The sequence below is a fragment of the Lynx rufus genome, unplaced genomic scaffold, assembly GCF_022079265.1.
Source record: "Lynx rufus isolate CCGP_SWC_20201006 ecotype Redwood Valley unplaced genomic scaffold, mLynRuf1.p SCAF_9, whole genome shotgun sequence".
NCBI lineage: Eukaryota > Metazoa > Chordata > Mammalia > Carnivora > Felidae > Lynx > Lynx rufus.
Window position 1 is genome coordinate 87,628,041 of NW_025814897.1, and position 22,606 is coordinate 87,650,646.

A 22,606-nucleotide genomic window follows, 5' to 3' on the forward strand; every position below is an offset into this window, starting at 1 on the left:
GGCTCCAGGCTCTGAGCCATCAGCCCAGAGCCCGACGCGGGGCTCGAACTCACGGACCGCGAGATCGTGACCTGGCTGAAGTCGGACGCTTAACCGACTGCGCCACCCAGGCGCCCCGATTTTTAAGTCTTAATAATTTTCCCCCATGTACCAAAATCATATTTCATCAAGATTTAGAATAGCAGCTTTTTTTTTTTTTTTTTTTTTCAGAGCCTACCTTCTGTTTGTAGCAAAAATTTAGGAGGCTTGTGAGGCATATTTCTAAACACAGTTAAGGGCCATTTTTAAAACATTCAATGAGGTCCAATAAATCTTTTCTCTTTGTGCCTTATGATTGATGAAAGACTAGTGACCTTTCTACACATATGCTAACAGCTGTATGAGTGGTTCATAAGAAGGATAACAAAGAAAAGGAGACACTCTCAGACTCATAAACCCTTTAAATGTCAAGCACAATATTTTTGAATTAGAATTACCAGTAAGACAGAGCAAAATAACTTGTTAGCTTATGTAACAGGTGCAGTTGTAGCAGGACAGGCAGGCTCTATAAATATGTTGTTTCATTGTTTTTTGTCTTAGTGTAGTGTCTGCTTAGCAATGAAAGCTTCCTTGTCTAATCCACTTTAGTATCTCTGTAGAAAATCCCAGTATTGGTCTTTTTACCACTTTCCCTCATAATGTGCCACCAATCCATTTTGAAGAAACATTTTAAATGGTTATTGGGCAGCTGTTGGGGAGTAGTTCTGGCACCATTATAGTTTGTATTTTTAAATAGATTTTATGTCTTTTCTATTTCACTTTACATTTTTTACTTTGAGGCTGTGGTGTCTAGGTTCATCATGCATTTCATATATTCTCCATGTTATAGGTATAATATGTAGGTATAGATATAGAAGTACTATATCCATAATATTATTACTTTTTTCAAGTTAACAAAGACTTAGCCAAGCTTCTGTTTAACAAATTTGAGTATGTATTCGACAAGCATTTAACATTATTTGGCAATCTGAAAAACTAGTTTTTCATCCCCTTTGGATGAAAACTGCTATTTTAGAATGAAATGCATTCCAACAAAATTCTCCTGTTGTACTAGAACAATCTTGTAAACTTTCATGCCTTGCTGTGCAGATATGAAAGCAAATCTAATCAAGCAAAGATAAAATTTTAGCTAGCCTGAGAACTGTGTAGAAAATTGGGATCTTAATCACTGTTGAATTTGATAAAAATAAGTTAGACCTCATGAGGAGAGAAGATAATAGAATTCTTCTCATCATAAGGCATTAATTATGAGGAGAATTTAAGGGCAACATGACTTTTGTTGGGATTTGAGAATTCGCTCTGTCCTTTACCCCTTGTCAAAGTGAATTCTGCTTTTTTCTCTGATGAGACTGTCTTGCTGCCATACATCTACACTCCCTGGGTGCGCTTAGATTCCATTTCTTGGAGAATTTGCCGATCAAGACATGCTTTTTGGAAGGGCTAAGAAGGTCAGTTAAAAAAAAAAAAATCTGTAGATCTTTGTTAAACTTCATCCCTACGTAGCCTTTTCAGTGGATTTCAGGAGATAGAACACCCTGGGAGGAGGGTAAAAGCCTCTGTGAAGAAAAATAAGCACAACAAAATTAACAGGATTAACACTTACAGTATATTTGCACGATAAAATTATGGGGTTATTTTTCAATAGTAAAAGAAAACAATTGTAGTATTTTTCTCTTACCTAAGATGGCTGCTTTTTCCGCCAGCCTATACTGAAAGTAACTGCTGCAAGAGGCTGGAATTAATCAAGCACTGAATTTATTCTCGTAACTGAGCTTTCTGAGCTTGGGGGATGTCCCTAAAATCTTGTTAGTCAAAGTTCTCAGTTGGGGTGATACTACTTCACTGTCTCAAAGTTTAATATAAGACAGTATCTATCTGCATGGTCCTTTTGCAATATATGACACAGAAACATTAACATTAACAGGATTAACGTGGCTGGTGATCTCGCTTTCTACTTGTCCTAGTGGGTAAGCAAAGTGGAAGATGTTTGTCCTGGAGTTCCAGCAGCTACTAGTAGATGAAGCCATATTGGTCAAAGCTTAGCAGTATCATCGTATTAGGTCTGAAAGGTTATTTTTGCTTTTCCCTTGGACCTTGGAATGAGTGTGTCTTCCTTGAATTTTCTTGAATCGTGTAAACCATCATGGCCTTTGAAGTGTGAAGTTGTGATACATTCCCCCTTTGGTGCTGAAAGTGTGAGATCCTATTACAGGTTTTAAAGAAGAGAATACTTGGCAGAGCTAAGTCTGTATGAAAAGATGAATGTTTACCTGCTAGAGGATCAGGATGTTGAGTTTGATTCACCTTTCCATGTCCTTTATCATAGTGGCAGAACTATTTGAAAAGGAAATAAAGCTATAATCAAACTTTAAAAGGAATGGGAAGTTTCAAGAAAAGTAAATGATGCAACTTGGTGGTATGCATTTTAAAGCAGTAGAAGGAGTAGCTTTATATCAGTTTCTGGAATGATGTACCACAACGTAGATAGAAAGTACCTCACTTTCCTAAAAGATGGTTTTGTTAGTGTTATGAATATTTTATGTAGGGGATGATTTTATAAACCTAATCAGAATTTTAGTAAGTCTTTTGAATTTCAAAGAGTTTTTTAAGTTAAGAGAAATCGTTTTTGATTTGAGAACTGTTTTTTTTTTTCTTCCTATTTCACAGGTATTCCTGCAACGCATGGTAAACCCACGAGTTATTCAATAAGAGTAGACAATACAGTTCCACTTGTAACTCAGGCCCCAGCTGTACAGCCACTACAGATCCGACCAGGAGTTCTTTCTCAGGTCGGTAATAATTTATTATTTTTGCATGTGTGCTGTCCTCCTTATACTCAAGAAGGGCAGTGATCCGCTTGTAACATATCATCCTGTGCTGTTGAGAAACAGAAAAGATGATCCAGATGGGAATTTGATCTTTTTTAGTTACTGGCTTTTACATAATTATTAATAACTGTTGCCTTAATATATTTTTGATTCTAAGATGTAGTAATGACGAATCACTTGTAACTTACTAGCTTTTCTTTTGTTCGTGGCGCAGCAGACGTGGTCTGGTAGAACACAGCAGATGCTGGTACCTGCCTGGCAGCAGGTAACACCCATGGCTCCGGCTACTACCGCGTTAACTTCTGAGGGTGTGGCTGGCTCACAGAGGCTTGGAGACTGGGGGTAAGTTAAAAACAAAAATACTTTTTGTGTGAAGTTTGTAAAATAGATCTGGCTATAGGAGGGATTCAATTTTTCTAAACTTTCTCCCTAGGAAAATGATTTCACACAGTAATCATTATAACTCAGTGATGCCACAACCTCTTCTAACCAATCAGATAACTTTATCGGCCCCGCAGCCAATTAGTGTGGGCATTGCACATGTTGTCTGGCCTCAGCCTGCCACTGTAAAGAAAAATAAACTGTGCCAGAACAGGTTGGTATTGATATTTTAACTTTCCTCTGCATTTTGAAAATTACTCTTTAAAGTAAATTTTGCATGTTCACTAAAGGGTCACTCTGTTTTATTCAAAATGACCTCTTTGATAGCTTTGTTACAAACACTAAGCCAGCTCCCTTCTCAATTTCTCAGAGGTATTTTGGTAAAACTAATGGAATGGGAGCCAGGAAGAGAGGAAATAAATGCTTTCAGTTGGTAAGATTGTCTTTATTGCCCTTTTGATTTATTATCTACATATAATTTTAGACAATTTTAGACACTCAGATATCACATTTACCAAAAAATGACCATTTTAATGTATGTAAATGCAATCTACACTGGTATTTCTAGAGATAATACTTTGTATTTACAAAACAGTCTATATATGTTAGTATGTTATATACGTGATCTTGAACATTGTTCATTTTAACAAGATATCCTAGAAAAATGTCATGTACATATTTTGATTATAGAAATGACACATTATTCCTTTGATTGCAGGAGTAATTCATTGCAGAATACGAATGTCCCACATTCAACATTTATTTCTCCAAAGATAGTAAATGGGAAAGACATTGAAGAAGTACGTTGTATAGAAACACAGGACAATCATAACTCAGAAGGAGAAGCAAGAGATTGTTGTGACACCTCTGTCAGGCAGGAGTCTGATTCATCGGTTTCTGACAAGCAGCGGCAAACCATCATCATTGCTGACTCCCCAAGTCCTGCAGTGAGTGTGATTACTATTAGCAGTGACACTGATGAGGAGGAGACATCGCAGAGACACTCACTCAGAGAGTAAGTGCCAAAAGCGGTTTGTGTTTATACTGCATCCTTAAGTAGCGGTGGCGCCCTCTCGTGTGGTGAAAAAGAAACTTTCTGGGACTTAACCCTTGTCTGTCAATGTCCTTGGGAGTGTACATCCTGAATAGTAACTAACATGATTATTATAGCATTTCTCCCATATTCATAGCTTTAGATTTTTGTCATTGTAGGTCACATTTAACTGCTTTATATCCTTAATTCATGTAAATTTTGGCTACTTCTCATTTTTGACCCATGTCTTTCCCGTCCCTCTTCGCTAGATGTAAAGATAGTCTAGATTGTGAAGCTTGCCAGAGCACTTTGAATATCGATCGGATGTGTTCGCTAAGCAGTCCTGATAGTACTCTGAGCACCAGCTCCTCGGGGCAGTCCAGCCCATCCCCGTGCAAGAGACCGAACAGGTAAAGGAATTGCAGGGGGCGTATACCATAGATACTGGGACTGCCAAAAAGCCTGTGATTTCTTTTGTTGTTTATGTTAATACATACCTATTGATTTACCACAGTGGCTTCTTTCTTGGACGTAATTTTTTAACCAGATCACTTGGGTTTTAAGTGATAATTTTCTTTTATTGTTGTAGAACACATCTAAATGAAAAACTGAGGTTCTAATAAGTGATTTTTTTAAATGTTTTTTTTAATTTATTTTTGAGACAGAGACAAAGCATGACCAGGGGAGGGGCAGAGAGAGAGGGAGACACAGAATCTGAAGCAGGCTGCGGGCTCTGAGCTGTCAGCACAGAGCCTGACACGGGGCTCGAACTCACAGACTGTGAGATCATGACCTGGGCTGAAGTTGAACACTCAACCAACTGAGCCACCCAGGCGCCCCACTAACAAGTGATTTTTAAAGAATCATTTGTTTCTGAAAGGGCAGAAAGCCATGTCCTCAACTTCAGCTCCATAGGTGACAGTTACTACTTCAATTTGGAATAATAACATAGCAAAATAAACATTTTAGCATTTTAGCAAAGAGTAGCATTTTAGCAAAGTAAACAAGGAATTTTTTGTGTAATAAAGTAATAACCCACTGTCAGTAGAGTATCCAGGAGGATTTTTTTTTTTTTTTTTTTCTCATTGGTGATCAATCTGTGTGGCTTTATCCACATTTCCTTTCCTACTCTTTTTTTGGCCAGGGACATGTACTGCCACTAAAGTAGTGAGCTTTTCCTAGCCAGCGTGATGTACTAACACGTTAAGAGAGAAGCCATAAACATCTCTGTGAAATACATTTGATTTCAACTTTTAGAAATTCTTTTTTTTTAGTGGAAACAAAATATGAAAAATCTTTAAGTCTTAATTTTATACATTTGTTTTCTCTTTTTTCCTTTGTCAGGAAATATGATAGTGTATACTTTAGAAGACGTAAAGACGTTTTAACACATCTTCTTATGGATTGCTTATAATATGGTTTGGCAGTTGATATGTACATACATATCTGTAAATATATACATCCATATAAAAATTATATAAGTGTACAAATAACTATAAATATACATAAATATATATAAAAAGATGCTTCAAATTGCTAAGTATGAAATGAATGATTAAAATAGACCATAAATGCTGTAGGAATTCCAAAGGGAGAGAGATTGTCACGGCCCGATGGGGCCAGGAAGAGAAATATGGGACTCTGGCTAGGCCTTTGGAAAGGTGGGGAAGATCTCTCATATGTGGTTAAAAGGACCCAAATTACCACTAAAGGCATGAATCCTAACATTAGCATTTAATCTGAACTATCCAGGTCACATGAATATATGTTTTTACATTTCATTTAAATTATCCAGAACATTGCTTCTTTCGTAGTGTTTTGATGAGATTTCCTGGAGTTTATAAAGTGGAATTTTTTGAACTACTACTAAGAATCAAGTGGGAAGGGAAAGGAGAGAAAATAAAGTGCCAAAATGATGTACCTAAACAGGATAGAATTAGGGTTAACAGTCTGAGTAGAGAATTAATGTGAGAGTCTAGAAAATCTATGAAAAAAATAGTATTGGACAAGGAAGAAGTTGTAATTAGATATGAAATAACTGAATAAGATTCTCAACTTCCTGGAGCCTGGATAGTATTTAACTTAAGATTTAATGTTGAAAAACATATTATTCATAAAAAGACTTTCTTGTAGTATGTCAGATGAAGAACAGGAAAGTGGTTGTGATACTGTGGATGGCTCTCCAACATCAGACTCTTCGGGACATGACAGTCCATTTGCAGAGAGGAACTTTGTGGAGGACGCTCGTCAGAACCCGGAACTGGTAACCTCTGCCAACACGGAAACCAAACCAGCTGTTTGTACTGTTGTGGTGCCACCGATGGGACTAGAGAATGGATTAAATGCTGATGAGCATATGGCAAACACAGGTAAACTGAATCTCCCCTTCTCCCTGATTATCCCTTTAAAAAGTCTTAATTTGGGAACGTCAGAGAACAACATTGCCAAAAAATCATCTCTGAATTTCCAACTTGATCCTGCCAAACCTGTTGTACAAAGGAAATCTTTCCTCATATCATTCAGTACTGGAAATCCTGAGACCACGTCTCTCTCTCTTTTTTTTTTTTTTAATTTTTTTTTTTCAACGTTTATTTATTTTTGGGACAGAGAGAGACAGAGCATGAACGGGGGAGGGTCAGAGAAAGAGGGAGACACAGAATCGGAAACAGGCTCCAGGCTCTGAGCCATCAGCCCAGAGCCTGACGCGGGGCTCGAACTCATGGACCACGAGATCGTGACCTGGCTGAAGTCGGACGCTTAACCGACTGCGCCACCCAGGCGCCCCCCCACGTCTCTCTTTAATTTTAAGGTTGTCGGACCTTAAAATCACTACTGCGTAAAATACCTAAAGACCTTCCTCATTTTTATGTGAGCAGGAAAAAGCATCAGCTGTCTAATATTTTGTTCATTGCCAGATTCTACCTGCCAGCCATTAGTAAAAGGACGATCAGCTCCTGGAAGATTAAACCAGCCTTCCACAGCAGGTAATCGCCAGCAGAAATTGACATCCGCATTCCAGCAACAGCATTTGAATTTCAGTCAGGTATGTTTGTGAATTTGTAAGAGTCTTTGGGATTCAAATTCAGCAGTTTTTCATTTGGAAGGAAAAAAGATTCTGAAACCGTATGCAGTCTTGAAAAATGTTTCCCTTTTCATTATCCCAAGTGACTAAGGAGTAATTGGCCTACTAATAGGGTATTGAACCAGATTATCCATAAGCGTGAATTTTTCAGAAAGATTAGGCTTTTAGATTCTCTTAAATAATTTTTTAGTGTGTTTGTTGTCTTAGACCTTTCAACTGAAATGTGCACTGATGGATTGATGGCCGCATTTGTTGTGTTAGTCGTTGGGAATAGTGATGCCTTACTGAGTACTTCACATCTGTTCGGTACTGTGCTCAGCAGTAGTGTTTCATTTTGGGAAAGAACAGATAACAGGTATTGGAGTCAGACCTGCATTCAAATCCTGACTTTGCCAAATACTGCATAGATCTTGGCCAGGTCTCTTCAACAAATCTGGCCCACAGTTAATGGGCATAATAGCTATATTTGTAGGGTTGTTTTGGAATGAAATAATGTCTCATGTAAGGTGTTAGCCTTGCATAAAATAAGTGCTCCACAGACGGTAGCTATTAGTAGCGATGTGGGGGGGGGGCAGATAGTGATACTAGTAGCAATATAATGTTATCGTAATACATAGTAATAAATATTAAAGTGTTTAATATTAATGTGTGTAACATTGATACTTTACTTTTCTCTATGCTTAGTAGAAGTGGAGATCTGAGGGATCCTCTATGGATTATCAGTTACAGACTATATTGTAATTTCCCTTTATTCCTTTCTTTTTAACTTATAGAATATGTACTCAGTATTTTTTGTCTGTGTTTTTGAATAGGTTCAGCACTTTGGATCTGGGCATCAGGAGTGGAATGGAAACTTTGGACATCGAAGACAGCAAGCTTATATCCCCACTAGCGTTACCAGTAATCCATTCACTCTCTCTCATGGAAGTCCCAATCACACAGCCGTGCATGCCCATCTGGCTGGAAATGCACATCTTGGAGGACAGCCTACTCTACTTCCATACCCATCATCAGCTACCCTCAGTAGTGCTGCACCGGTGGCCCACCTCTTAGCCTCTCCATGTACCTCAAGACCTATGTTACAGCATCCAACTTACAGTATCTCTCATCCCAGTGGCATAGTTCACCAAGTCCCAGTGGGCATAAATCCCCGCCTGTTACCATCCCCAACCATTCATCAGACTCAGTACAAACCAATCTTCCCACCACATTCTTACATTGCAGCATCACCTGCATATACTGGATTTCCATTGAGTCCAACAAAACTCAGCCAGTATCCATATATGTGAAAACTCCAAAAGAGTATATTGAGGAAGCTCAATGATATAAACATTTGATTAAAAATAAAAACATGGTATTTAATAAATATTAGCCATGGCACAAGAAAATTATTTTTGAATCATGTAGACTTGGGTGCAATTTAAACAACTTTGAGCTTTAAAAAAAAAAAAAACAAAACTCACTTTTAATGTGTTTTGCACATTTGGTATAACTTGTCTTTGGTCATGTTATCTTCTTATGTAGTAACTCTAGACAGGTGACTTATGGGAGCAGAAGTCCAGTTTTGCTCCTGCTATTTTTTATAAAATTGCCTTCTAACTAGTGCAAGACACATCCACATTTGGGAAGCCATTCTGTGTACAGACTTAGAGCAACAGATGCACATATGTCAGAATTACAGCATACAAGTGAATTGTATTATCTGTGTCTTAGTGTATAAATGTTGGGTCACTTACCTAAGAAATTGAGCTATTGTTCTTTACATTTGCATGTGTCTTTGCATGGGCAAAATGTTGCCTAGACTTTGCTCTTAAATGTTGTTCTAATAATCTCAGCTGCATTGTAAACCGTTCCCACACATAGTGCCTTAAATATTTGAGGTTGTTGATGTTATTACCTATATATAAATGTTGAGGACTGCAGCACTTAAATTCAGATCTACTCTTTAGTTTCCTTTTGATAGAGTAATGTTTATTTTTGGTTTTGTGTGGTATGATTTCAGGTCGTAGCTGTTTTTTCCTTACTAAGAGGGCAGCATGTTTGCTATAGCTGAATTCTGCTGTCTGATTTTTCAGAATGATCTAGCTTCAAGAAAAGCAAGCAGTTAGTAGTGCTTAAGAAAAATTGATTCAGTATCTAATGGATAGTTGATATCTGTCACAACACAGCATTTTATATACTGTTAAGTGAAACTGCAATACAATCTAAGTTTATTTTGGGAGTGTTTGCTGTATAATTGGATTTAATGAAATGTTTAGAGGTGCAGTAGGCATGACTTTGAGTAGATAATGAAAGAAAATGCAAAATGCTTATTGATTCATGATGTGGTTTCATCTTAGCTTGGGCAAACCATGCAGTATTTAATAAATAGTAGCAGAATATTTACTATTGAAGCTTGAAAAGATGTGAGTTCTTTGTGTGCAATCTTTCATTTATGCATGTGAGAGGGTTTTTTGTTTTTGTTTTTTTTTAATATTTTTACATTGTAGTACTTGTTTTGCTTGTTGGTGGTGTTTGCTTATTTAATACATTCCGTCAGGGACAGAAATTACATGCTTTTTTTTCCCCTAGGAAGTGTGTCTTGGGTTTTTCCCTTATTCTTTTCTTTTCTTTTTTCTTCTTTTTTGGTGGTGGTGGTGGTTATGTTTAAATGAAGTTGCTTTTACAGCACCAAAGACTTAATCATCCATTTCCTATATAAAAGGTAGCTACTTTTTTGCATAGACCTCAAGTATATTGTAGTATAGAGGTGGACTTTAAGGAAAGGTATTAAACAGGCTGTGTTTTAGCTTATGGGCAAGTAATAAATTGTATCATTTATCTTGAATGTATCATAGATAAGCTGCTATATAACGATTGCCACTTCAGATAGCTGTGAAATTAGGTGATTAACTAGTTGTTACTTAGCCTTCTAATTTCTGTATAAGTCTAATTACATGAAATAGAAGTTGGGGTTTTGATTTTTTACTTTGCTTTTCTGTTTGGAGTGTCATTGTAACTACTGTATTGTAAATGATGGAAAATAATTGCATATGTTATTTTGGGGTGTGTTATTTGCATCAGTATTTTATCTCTATTAATGTTTGTGCTCATCACTGCATATAAAAAACTTGGATGTATCAATGTAACTTAATTTTTTATTTTCATACTGGCATTGTAGACACTTGAGAAAGCTGTATCTTGCAGGCTTGACTTAACTTTTTTTCCTTAAAAATCTGGAATATAATCTTACAGCATTTACTGGAATAAACAGTACAAAGCATTTGAGTGTAAAAACTCTCCAAATGTTTTGGATTTACAGCATTTCTTTGATGAATGAATTGCATACCACTAGTACAGCTCTAATACAGCGTTGACAATAAGCTAATAATGGATAAACTTTTCTTTACTCCATTAACACAAGCAGTGTTTTATTTAATAATCATCAATGAAATAAATGTGCCTGAAATTGATTTTAAAAATTACAGTATTAGATCATAAAATAAAAACCAGCAGTACATTTTTAGTCACACTGAAAATGAAGGACTTAATTTTCCCCACAAGTTTCAGTGTTTTTAGTAATCAATTCTATGCATTTTATATAAATAGAAATATATATACATATATATATTACGCATAAAAAAGAGGAGTAGCCTAAGATTAATTTAAAAGATTATTTACAGATGGCAAATTTATGGAGTCACTATTTAAGTAAACTTGCTGCCCTCCACAGCTTATTAATTTTATTTATACGGTCCAGCAGGTCACTGGTATCTGCTCACTTCTTGGAACAGAATCCACACTGGCAGCGCATGTTTCAGAAACCCCGAGTGCAAAGGATCGATTTATGTTTGTACAGTAGGTACAAAACTGGCGCAGTTTTAGTTTCATTCAGGGCCACGTTTACTACCCTGAAATGTCGGATTTTCTGTATTTCAGTTCCAAGACTCTGACAGTCTTGTTAAATAAACAGTAAATGTTTTCGTAATGTAATAGTAAGGTGTGGTAATGGCGTACCCCCAGTTAAGTACTCTGCTCTTAACTGATTCTAATCATGGGTTTTTTTAATGTGTTTAAGAATTAAAAATTTCAAAATCCTGCCAACGTCTAAATTCAACAAACTGACAAGAATTTGGATGTATACCCTCTTTAAAACCATTTGACGAGTTTTCTTTGGTTTTACTGCTTTCTTAAATAAAACACTGCATGACTTCCAAGTTGCATATTTGCATACTATTTTAACTTGCAAATTTATTATTATTTGTTTTTTTTTACCCAATACCCTGATAATTTAGTTTTCTTTTCCTTCAGGGTGTTTAAATATGTTACTGTAGTAGCAAAGCCTTTTCACTTTTTACAATCTCTACTACTAATTTTAATCTTGGTTTGTGTTAAGTAAAAGTTAAATCATACACTGCAAGGTGTAGGAAGATTTGTTTTAATGAACCCAATGATACAGATTTGATTACTAAGTTTGAACTGTTAACTGTTTAACAATTTTAGACTTGTGGCTTTCTTTCTTTGGTTTTGTTTTTGCTTTTACTTCTATGCTACACTAGTTTGCCATGTAGCAATTGCACTGTGCAATATTACAATAAGGACTGGGAAAATTTTTATGGATGTAATGTCTATTACGGTTTGCGCTAGTATTTCTCTCTAGTTCTCAGTGATTTAAATGTGACCAAGCCTTCTGTACTTTGTCACAAAAAGCGGGTTTTCCAGGTGACTATTTTGGTGAGTGTCAAAATAAGAATTTATGGTGTATTACTGTCGATTCACTTTGAATTAAAATATATATATTGCAGCAAACAGCATGTTGACTTTTTGTCCACCCCAGTCCTGCTTTACGGGGGAGGGAAGGAAAAGGTTAGTGGCGCTCAGGATTTAACCTACATCATCGCATTTAATTCTCAGAACCACCGTGTGATAGGTACTATTGTCTTCACCATTATATAAATGAAGAAATAGGTTCAGAATATCTAGGGGAGTTGTCCAGGGCCCCACTGCTGAGTGGTGAAACTGAGACATGAGCCAGTCTGTCTAACTGTAACTAATCTACTTTCTGCCAGTTCTTTTTAAACTGACGTCTGAGACAGTGTGCCAGAAGTACCGCACCGACAGTATAACCACGACCCATTTCCCTTTAATCTTATTTCTTTGAATATTTTCTGAGGGAAATATTTCTGTTTAATATGTGTGGGTGAGGGGCACCTGGGTGGCTCAGTCGGTTGAGCGAACGACTTCGGCTCAGGTCACGATCTCGCGGTCCGTGGGTTCGAGCCCCGCGTCGGGCTCTGTGCTGACAGCTCAGAGCCTGGAGCCTGTTTCAGATTCTGTGTCTCCCTCTTTCTCTGACCCTCCCCCGTTCATGCTCTGTCTGTCTCTGTCTCAAAAATAAATAAACGTTAAAAAAAAATTAAAAATATGTCTGGGTGAAGAATAGGGAATTCACATGGATTTCTAAGATGTACAACATGAGACTTCAAAAGAATGTAGTTGTCGTAGGCCACTTTACATTATGTCCTCAAATACTGTCTTATACTGTAAGGATTAAATTTCGGGGGAGCATCAGTAGGAGAGCTTTGTGGGGAGCATTCTACCAGAGCACACCGAGAACTCATATTCTCAATCTTTCAACAAATCTTTAAGTGACATATAACATATATGCATTTTGGTGTCTGGTTTTTTTTTTGTCTTGACATTTAAAAAAATTTTTTTTCTTTTTTTGAAGTGTGTTTATTTTGAGAGAGAAAGCAAGCAGGGGAGGGGCAAAGAGAGAGGGAGAGAGAGAGAATCCCAAGCTGACCTTGTGGAGCCTGACGCAGGGCTCAAACTCACGGACTGGGAGATCATGACCTGACCCGAAACCAAGAGTCAGATACATCCATATCGTGGATAGCAGTGGCTCCTTTATTCCCATTGCTGTATAGTATTCTTTTGTGTGTTTATATAGCAATTTGATGATGTTTTTGTTCATATCTTTTGGAAAACACATGTATGCATTTCCTTTGGGTATATATGTGGGTTTGGCGCTGAGTCATAGGGTGTACATATGTTCCACATTATCAGATACTGCAAACAATATTCCAAAGTGGTTAAGTTCAATTTACATTCAATAGCAGTAATATGAGAGTTCCAGTTACTTCGTGCCCTCACACATTATATATATTTTTTCTTTCATTTTAGTCATTCTTGGGGGTGTGAGTTGTTCAAAGTAATGTAAAGATTTCCATTTAGCCCAAAGCACTCATCCTACAAAGAGATGAGATCCAGAGTTTGCAATTTATGTGAAAGTAGAGTTATGGACTTCTTGAGAACACAAGTTTCCCCACTGAAAGTAGAGCATTTCATAAGCCAAAATGGTGTAAAGAAGCAATTGCCATTAATTTTTATGGAAAAAGATCTGAGCTTTCCCAGATCCAAAAACCAACCTCTTTAGGTTTTTTTCTGATACCCCAGGACACACATAGACGAAGTAAGTAGAGCTAAAGCATGAATGTTTCCAGACCGAGTCCAAAGCTATGGCTACTTGATGCTGAGATGTGCTGAGTGTAGTTCCGCAGGAAGGAGCTTGGTGGGGCCACTCTCACTGCTGGGGACGCACTGCCTGCCCTCTATAACGAACCGTTCACCGCAACACAAACCGTGCTGAATGCTGTTTTTGCTTTTTGCCTCTTTGTGAAAATTGAAATCCTCTTCACATTTCTTTTGGTTAGCCTGAAAGGTGCAGTGGTGTAATGCAAACATTTAAAAAATGGGGGATACCTGTACTAAAAGTACTCAGCCATTTAAAATCGATCAAAAGATATTAAAAAAAAAATGTTTTCTGAAGAGATGAAGAAAGGTCTTTGAGCAATATGAGTAAAACATTGTCAGTGCTTAGCACAGTGCCTCACATGTAGTAGATAAGAGTCATTCAACAGTATTTATGAAGCATCTACCATGTTTCAAGTAGTATGTACTAGGCATGTATCAGTGGACAAGACAGAAGCTTCTCTCTCTCTCGTCCCTTTTGTGGGAGGGAAAGATTTAAAAGTTCCAATCGGGTAAGTGGGATAAAGAAAACAGAGTATACTGTGACTAGAGGGGGGGATGTCGGAATGCCTCAGTGAGAAAATGACATTTGGGTTGTGACAAGGAGGATGCTAGTTAGCTATGCAGGGAAGGGGTATCTGGTGGAGGCAGCAGCAAGTGCAAAGGTCCTCAATCAGAAATGAGCTTTTAATATGGGCAAACCAAAACATGCCCGTGAGGCTAGAGAGTAAGTGTGCAGTTGTGAACAGAAGCTAAAAGATTGAACTAGAGGGTGGGCATGGAGGCCTTTGCCAAACGAAGGAATCTAGATTTAATGTCCTGCATTATGAGATGCCTTGGGGGGGACTTTAAGCAGGTAGCCGTGCAGAGCGGAAGCTGGAAGACCAGAGAGGAGGTTGTTGAAATAGTTCAGATGAGAGATAATAGATACCAGTCCTTTGTCAAGACATTTGTATTACAAATGTTTTCTCCCAGGTTGTGACTTGTCCTTTCATTTTCTTCACAGGATGTTTGCAAGAGCAAAGGTTTTGAATTTTGATAAAGTCCCATTTATCAGTATATTCTTTTATGGTTTGTGCTTTTGTGTCTTAAGTTTTTACCTGTCCTAAAGTTGCAAAGACTTTTCTTCTTTGTTGCTGCCAGAAGGTTTATGGTTTTAAGTTTTGTCAGGTCTGTGATTCATTTCATGTTAATTTTTGTGTCAACTTTTTATTTTAATGGCATTATTTTATCCTCTTGAGACTATGTATTTCTCTAATTAGAAGGATGGTCATTTGATTTTTTTTATCTTTATTTTTGAGAGAGAGACAGAGCGTGAGCAGAGGAGGAGCAGAGAGAAAGGGAGACACACAATCTGCAGCAGGCTCCAGGCTCTGAGCTGTGAGCACAGAGCCTGACGTGGGGCTCGAACCCACGAACTGCGAGATCATGACCTGAGCTGAAGTTGGACACTCAGCCGGCTGAGCCACCCAGGCGCCCCAGAAGTATGGTCATTTGAAATAGAAAAAATAAGACGTTAATGTTTCATATTTTCCATCACAAGAATAACTAATATATTATTATACTTGGGAAATGCAGAAAAAGCAGATTTTTAAAAATTCTTTGAAATGTAAGTGTTCAGATAGTTAGAATAATGTAAGCAATTTTAGATTTTTCTACTTCAACTTGTAATATGAGCACCTTGCATGTTTTACAGTTTCAGAAATATTTCAAATGCCAAAACATGAAATTTAGAGGTGATCAACTGTGTTCTAATCATTGCTTGTTTCCTCAGTGACTAAGGAGAATCCAAAGAATTCACTTTTTTTTTCTTAGCACATCAAAGTTTCATACTATTTTCGGCAAGTTTTTTAATTTAAGAAAATATAAACAGGAAAAAAAAAAAGAATAGTAGTGCAAGGAACACACATATAACCTTAACCTGGATTCATCAGTTGTTAACATTTACCATGTTAGCTTCATCTCTACTTACATGTAATTTTATTTTTTTTCTTTATTATTATTTTTTTTAATATATGAAATTTATTGTCAAATTGGTTTCCATACAACACCCAGTGCTCATCCCAACAGGTGCCCTCCTCAATACCCATCACCCACCCTCCCCTCCCTCCCACCCCCCATCAGCCCTCAGTTTGTTCTCAGTTTTTAAGAGTCTCTTATGCTTTGGCTCTCTCCCACTCTAACCTCTTTTTTTTTTTGTTTTTTTCCTTCCCTTCCCCCATGGGTTCCTGTTAAGTTTCTCAGGATCCACATAAGAGTGAACACATACGGTATCTGTCTTTCTCCGTATGGCTTATTTCACTTAGCATCACACTCTCCAGTTCCATCCACGTTGCTACAAAGGGCCATATTTCATTCCTTCTCATTGCTACGTAGTACTCATATAAACCACAATTTCTTTATCCATTCATCAGTTGATGGACATTTAGGCTCTTTCCATAATTTGGCTATTGTTGAGAGTGCTGCTATAAACATTGGGGTACAAGTGCCCCTATGCATCAGAACTCCTGTATCCCTTGGGTAAATTCCTAGCAGTGCTACTGCTGGGTCATAGGGTAGGTCTATTTTTAATTTTTTGAGGAACCTCCACACTGTTTTCCAGAGTGGCTGCACCAGTTTGCATTCCCACCAAGAGTGTAAGAGGGTTCCTGTTTCTCCACATCCTCTCCAGCATCTATAGTCTCTTGTTTACATGTAATTTTAAAATTGAACCTTTTGTGGACAATCATGGCCCCTAAATACTTAAGCATGCATCTGTAATGTTACTGTTTCATATTTTTCCATCATAAGAATAATTAATACATTATTATAGTATACTTGGGAAATGCAGAAAAACAGATTTTCAACTAACCACAAAGCTTTATGACATCCAGCAAAATTAACAATTTTATAGCATCTAATTTTTATTCCATAGTCAGATTTGCACAATTGTTTCAAGAATGTCTTTTATAGCTATTCCCCTCTCCCCCCAACTCCAGAAACCAATCGAGATTCACCCATTGCATTTGGTTATGACGTGTCTTTGACTACTTTTAATTCAGAACAGTCTGTTACCTTTTTTTAATGACATCTTTGAAGAATTTAGCCTAGAATTCCTATATTCTGAATTTGTCTGTTTCTTCATGATAACTGGCTCCTCTCTCTATATTTTTCATAAAGTACAAGTTGAGTCTAATGGCTTGATTAGTTTTAATGTTTGTTCATTTACAAGAACTATAGGAGATGTGTCCTTATTGCATCTTGTCAGGAAGCATGTAATTTCAGGTTGTCCATTATCAATAATGGCACTGGGATAAAGAGGTTGGTAGCACACCTCTCCATTTTTATCTGTGGGTTGGTACTATGGCAGTCAGTATCAGTAACATGTGACTCAGTGGCTTTAGCATCCATTGATGTTTGTTGTCTGAATCAGTTATTACATTGGGGGTATCAATTCTGTCATTCTTCCTACATTCGTTACCTGGCATCATTCATCATTCTGTAAAGAAAGGCTTTCTGGCTTTCTCCATTAGCTTGTTTGCATCCCCCTGCCCCCCTCCCATCATTATGGATTCATGGATTTTGCTTTATTCAGTAAATTAATTTGCTGAATCCCTTTGACATCACTGCACCAGTCTCCATGTTTCCTTGTTCTCTGGCCCAATAAGGTGGGCTCACCTTGTATTTTTCCTGCCTTGGATCTGGAATTGGCCATTTCTTCAAAGAGCCCAGGTTTCAAACAACCCAGTCTGAATAATGTTTATGTCCTACACATAGGTAATTCCTTTCTTTTTTGGAGTGCTGTTCATATATGGTGCCATGGGTGTTGCTGACCAAGATCAGTTCCTACTCGTAGTTTAGCTTTCATCCTGTATCTCCATCACTCAAGCTCAAATCTGAGTCTTCTTTCTGAGGAGAGATGCCCACCTCCTTTGGCTATCTTGTGACTATTCCTGATTGTGACTCCCTCCTGGCCTTGTGCATTGATTGCAGATGGTAATTCAAAGCCAGCATAAATGAGGAGAAGAATGAGTGACAATTTTAGAGGGCATGCGTGAAAGAAAATTCATCTAATAAATGCTGTGTTTATAGCTGTTTCCCCAATAGTTAGCACCTGTGACAATGAATGTGGAATAAATGTGGACCCTAGGGTTTGAGGGCATTATTTAGTAAATCTTAGTAATATTTGCATTGTGTTCACCATGCTGACTTGACTTGAACCAGGAGATAAAGTGAGAGCAGGAATTGTGCTGCCTCATCACCAAAGTCTCTTATGCTTGCTTTTGTCATCATATTTCTTATGATTTCTTGTCTGCTTTTCCCACTAACTAAACTCAACGCATTTTTATCTTGTATACTCTGTATCTTTGGTACTTATGATGTGTGTGCTTGGCCATAGTAAGCACTAAAACATTTGCAAAATAAATGAATGAAATCAACAAATATTTGTTGAATAGAATTTAGGAGGCTCAAATTTTATCATCTGCCTTGGTGCTAATTAGGTGGTAAGAATTTGAACAAGTTTGGGCTTCAGTTTATTCACTGGCAAATTGCGAGAGTTGAGGGGTGCAAACTAAAACAGCGAGGGTTGGGCAGATGACCTAAGTATATGAATTAGACAGAGAGGAGACTGTGGCACAGTGGAGAGTCAAGCCCTGTCCACAGGGAGTGGGAAATGCATGCACGATGGCAGACCCAATGAGTACCAACTTTATTGTTTTGAGAAAACAGATGAATGTTGATGAAATACTAGCAACTAATTAAAAGTTAAAAATTTTTTTCATTTTAAATACCAGTGGTCTGCAGGCCAGAGTTTGTGTGTAACCAGTCTGCTGGAATATTCTTTGAGTTTCCTTTCTGTTTTGACGTTGAATAATTCTCTTCATTACAAAGTTGCTATATTGTGGTATGGCCAGCAGGGGGAGAAAGCATTCCCTAATGTTTCTCTCAAGTTTGGTCCTATAACTATAATGAAAATAACAAAGCAGAAATAGGGGCAGTGTTGGCTCTGTCCTATGAACATTGATAATACAATGTGAGAAGTTTCTAACTTTTATAGATAGATTTTGAAAAAGAGAGGATTCCAAGTCCTAGTGAATCCTTAAATTACTCAAACTAGTTGGTTTATCATGGAATCAAAGGAAGACATGCGTTCATCCATACGTTCCTCTGCTGCCATTTGGACCTGCCATGTAGCCCAAAAATGTGTCGATCTTTTCATCTCCAGCGAAGGAAATCAAATTTAAGAGAATTTGACAACTGGAAGGGGAGGGAAATGGCATCCTCCTCACAATAAGCCCTTTCTGCGCCAAAATTATTTTTAGACTTTTTTATTTTGTGGAAGAAAGAAAAGGCTTAGTGAGCCTTAATAATTTACTTCAGATAACACAGAAAGAAACAGTGCTGAAATGTAAGGTCCCATTTGACTCCAAAGATTGTAGAAATTCTACCTGACCACATTCTCTAAACCCAGTGCTGGTGAATGACAACTAGCTGAGGCAGGAGGCAGGAAATGAGTGTTGCGTGCATATGTACCCACCTAAGTTTGTAAGTTGGTTATAAACCTCATTAATATAAAGAATGTAGCACACAAATGATAATAAAATATACTTTTATGAATGAATATTCCACATAGCTAATCAATTCTCACAGGATGCATTCGTTGACTTTTGCCAGATTTTTGTATCTATAGCCAACCTATGGTTCTAATTAAATCACAACTTGAGAAGATCAGGCTATGAATAAATACTTGATTACTGTGTCATTTGGCAAAGAAGTTGCTTATATATTGATGAACAAAGGTAGTTCTGAGCTAAATGTTCATTGTTATTTTCTGTTACATTTAAGACTAAGTGAAACAGCAAAGACAGACCTTGGAACTTGCTGCCAATGGCATGAGTGAATTCTTTGCTTAATTTGATGATAATTTTCAAATATTGGAAAACGCCACCTCTCAGTTTTTTGTGCCGTTTACAGCGGGCAGCTGCAGACATGATACACTTTTAACTTGCATTAACATTTTCTCCATCACTTAAGTCTAGAAAATCAAAGCAATAAACCAAAGTCTGGTTTGTAGTATTTCCAGTTTCCATGGTGTAAATGGTCCCATCATAGACAATTTCAGGCTACTTACATGATGTCACTGAACATAAAGTTGGGTAGGTTTGTGTGCCATTATGTAGTATTTCCACCATATAGATGTGACAGACAGAAATAACTTCAAGAGCATTATTTTAATAATAAAATGTATTAAAATAATTAGGAAGTGGTAAGCTTTGCAAACAAGCAGTCCTCACTTTGGACAGTAGTGTGGGACCGTAAAAATGACAATGAAAGCTGAAACCATGTTAAGTGGTCTTAATAATCAATGGGAAAATCTAGAATTGTTCCGTGACCTTCAATATTTTCTTCAATAATTGCTTCAATAGTATAAAAGTAAACTTTTGTACTATTGGTTATAAATGTATATGGGGAAATGAAAAAATAGTAAGGTTAATATTTATATGGCACACTAATTTAAGACATTAGAAACATTGAGAATTAAGGCTTAATGGTGCTTGTATTCTTCTCATTGTATAACTTATGATGCATCTTTTCTACACTGTGGTGAATTGTCCTGCTCCTTTCTAACTGTGGATCAGCTTTTCACATGTCATCCTTTGTGCTCTGAGTGTCGTGAAGACATATCCCTGAAAATTCTTCTAATGTGAATTTTTTTCCCCCAATATCTCTTCTCTGATCTCTTCGTCCTTTTTGTCATGAACACTTTGCTCATTTATGTCAATGAGTTTGCCTTCACTAAGTGCCTCTGGCTTTATCTGTACAGTCTTTCAAACAACAGCCTGTCTGTATTCCCACAACCAGCCATTTCTTCTGAGTCCCTTCACCTTTGATTCAAATTTGACTTCCAGCATTATCAATTTTCATTTCTTTGCTGCACTAACATCTTTGTTGGGAAGTTCCCTTTCTTCACTATCCATGTTTGTAAAATGCCACGTGGGTTAGTCACGAGAAGACAAGTAGATAACACAACTACATGCTTTGTTGGCTGCGTGAACTGATTAACAGATGAGCAGTGATCAATCACCAACAGTCTTTGAAAGACATGATGTGACCGGTCACTGATCATGAAACACATCCATTATTTACATGTTGATTTATGCACTGGAGAGCCAACAGCCAAGTGCAAATGCTATGCAGTCACTCATAGCAAATATACTGTGGTTACTAAAATCTGAATCATGTTGGTGGCACACTGGTGTTATTTAAACTGTAGTAACTGAAATTCATGCATATTGGAATCACGTAAAGTAAGGGCTACTTGTATTTATTACCTTTGTTTTTAATACAGTTTAATTGTAGCTATATGCAATTCAATTTTTAAAAAAAAATTTTTTTTTCAACGTTTTTTATTTATTTTTGGGACAGAGAGAGACAGAGCATGAACGGGGGAGGGGCAGAGAGAGAGGGAGACACAGAATCGGAAACATGCTCCAGGCTCCGAGCCATCAGCCCAGAGCCTGACGTGGGGCTCGAACTCATGGACCGCGAGATCGTGACCTGGCTGAAGTCGGACGCTTAACCGACTGCGCCACCCAGGCGCCCCATGCAATTCAATTTTTAATAATTAGTGTATTTACTTATTTTTGAGAGAGATAGAGAGAGAGAGAGAGAGGAGGGATGCGAGCAGGGGAGAGACAGAGAGAGAAGAAGACACAGAATCGGAAGCAGGCTCCAGGCTCGGAGCCGTCAGCCCAGAGCCCGACGCGGGGCTTGAACTCACAGACCGTTGAGATCATGACCCGAGCCAAAGTCGGACGCCCAACCGACTGAGCCACCCAGGCGCCCCGTTTAGGAGCTTTTTAGAAAAGCAGACTCAGGTGACCTCAGATTTCATCAGAATCTTCATTTTGACGAGGACTACAAATCCACCTACCCGTTACAATTTGTGAAGCTTGGGCCTCGTAGGCATCTCTACCCAGATGCCCTTTCTAGCTTTTGTTTGCCTTATCCCTCAAACTTTTCTCTATTCCCAGATCTTGAAGAATGGCATCCTCATTCACCCCAAGCCCCAAACTGAAAGTTGTCCTCAATTCTTCCTCCTCCTATCACGTCACCTCTGTCAGATCCACTTCAACGTCATTCCTGTCTCCTCCTCACCAGCCCCACTGTGCTATCTTGGTTCAGCTTAGGAACTTGTCTAAACTAATGCTCTGGCCTGACTTCCTTGCCTCCCATCCACCCCCACTCCCAACTCTAACCAACCTTCTTATTACTTGCCATATGGTCTTACCCGAATTCAATTCCAATTAAGATTGTAGCAGTGGAGGTGACGAGGGGATGCTTGGGACAAGTAAACACATAATCTAAATGAAAGTAGAGTTCTACCTAACAAATTCGGTTTCAAGACAAGTCTTTGATCAGTTTTCCGAAAGCTCCCCACGTGGAAATCCTGGAATTGCCCATGGACGCTTGCCTGCTTTAAAATCTTGACTATCACTTTCAGGATACGGTCCAAATCTCCCAGGAGGATGTTAAATTCTCTATATGTCTGTGGTCTGACTCACCAATAGAATCTCTCATCGCTTTTCTCCTCATACTAAACAGCCATATTGGCTACCATATCGGAAGGTACCTTTGATTTGTAATTCCACACTTTTGCATGGCTCAAATGCCCTCTCTCGCCCCATCTAATCTGCTTGTTCTGTCAAACCTCAAGTGTTACCTCCACTGTCAGCGTCCCCAGACTCA

At 37.9% G+C, this 22,606-nt stretch overlaps 1 protein-coding gene across 5 annotated transcripts in view; it reads left to right on the forward strand.

Moving 5' to 3' along the window:
* HIPK3 (homeodomain interacting protein kinase 3) overlaps nucleotides 1–12,151 on the forward strand; it is a 97,005-nt gene extending 84,854 nt beyond the window's left edge. For 2 of the 5 annotated variants that reach the window (XM_047071373.1, XM_047071374.1), the window contains exons 9-17: nucleotides 2,707–2,828; nucleotides 3,082–3,209; nucleotides 3,301–3,462; nucleotides 3,619–3,681; nucleotides 3,967–4,263; nucleotides 4,551–4,691; nucleotides 6,415–6,650; nucleotides 7,197–7,324; nucleotides 8,176–12,151. In XM_047071373.1, coding sequence (XP_046927329.1) covers nucleotides 2,707–2,828; nucleotides 3,082–3,209; nucleotides 3,301–3,462; nucleotides 3,619–3,681; nucleotides 3,967–4,263; nucleotides 4,551–4,691; nucleotides 6,415–6,650; nucleotides 7,197–7,324; nucleotides 8,176–8,652 — 1,754 coding nt within the window. In that variant the 3' untranslated portion in view covers nucleotides 8,653–12,151. The remainder of the gene's footprint in view (nucleotides 1–2,706; nucleotides 2,829–3,081; nucleotides 3,210–3,300; nucleotides 3,463–3,618; nucleotides 3,682–3,966; nucleotides 4,264–4,550; nucleotides 4,692–6,414; nucleotides 6,651–7,196; nucleotides 7,325–8,175) is intronic. The other 3 variants (XM_047071372.1, XM_047071375.1, XM_047071376.1) reach the window with 3 other exon arrangements.
* The last annotated feature ends 10,455 nt before the right edge of the window (nucleotides 12,152–22,606 follow it).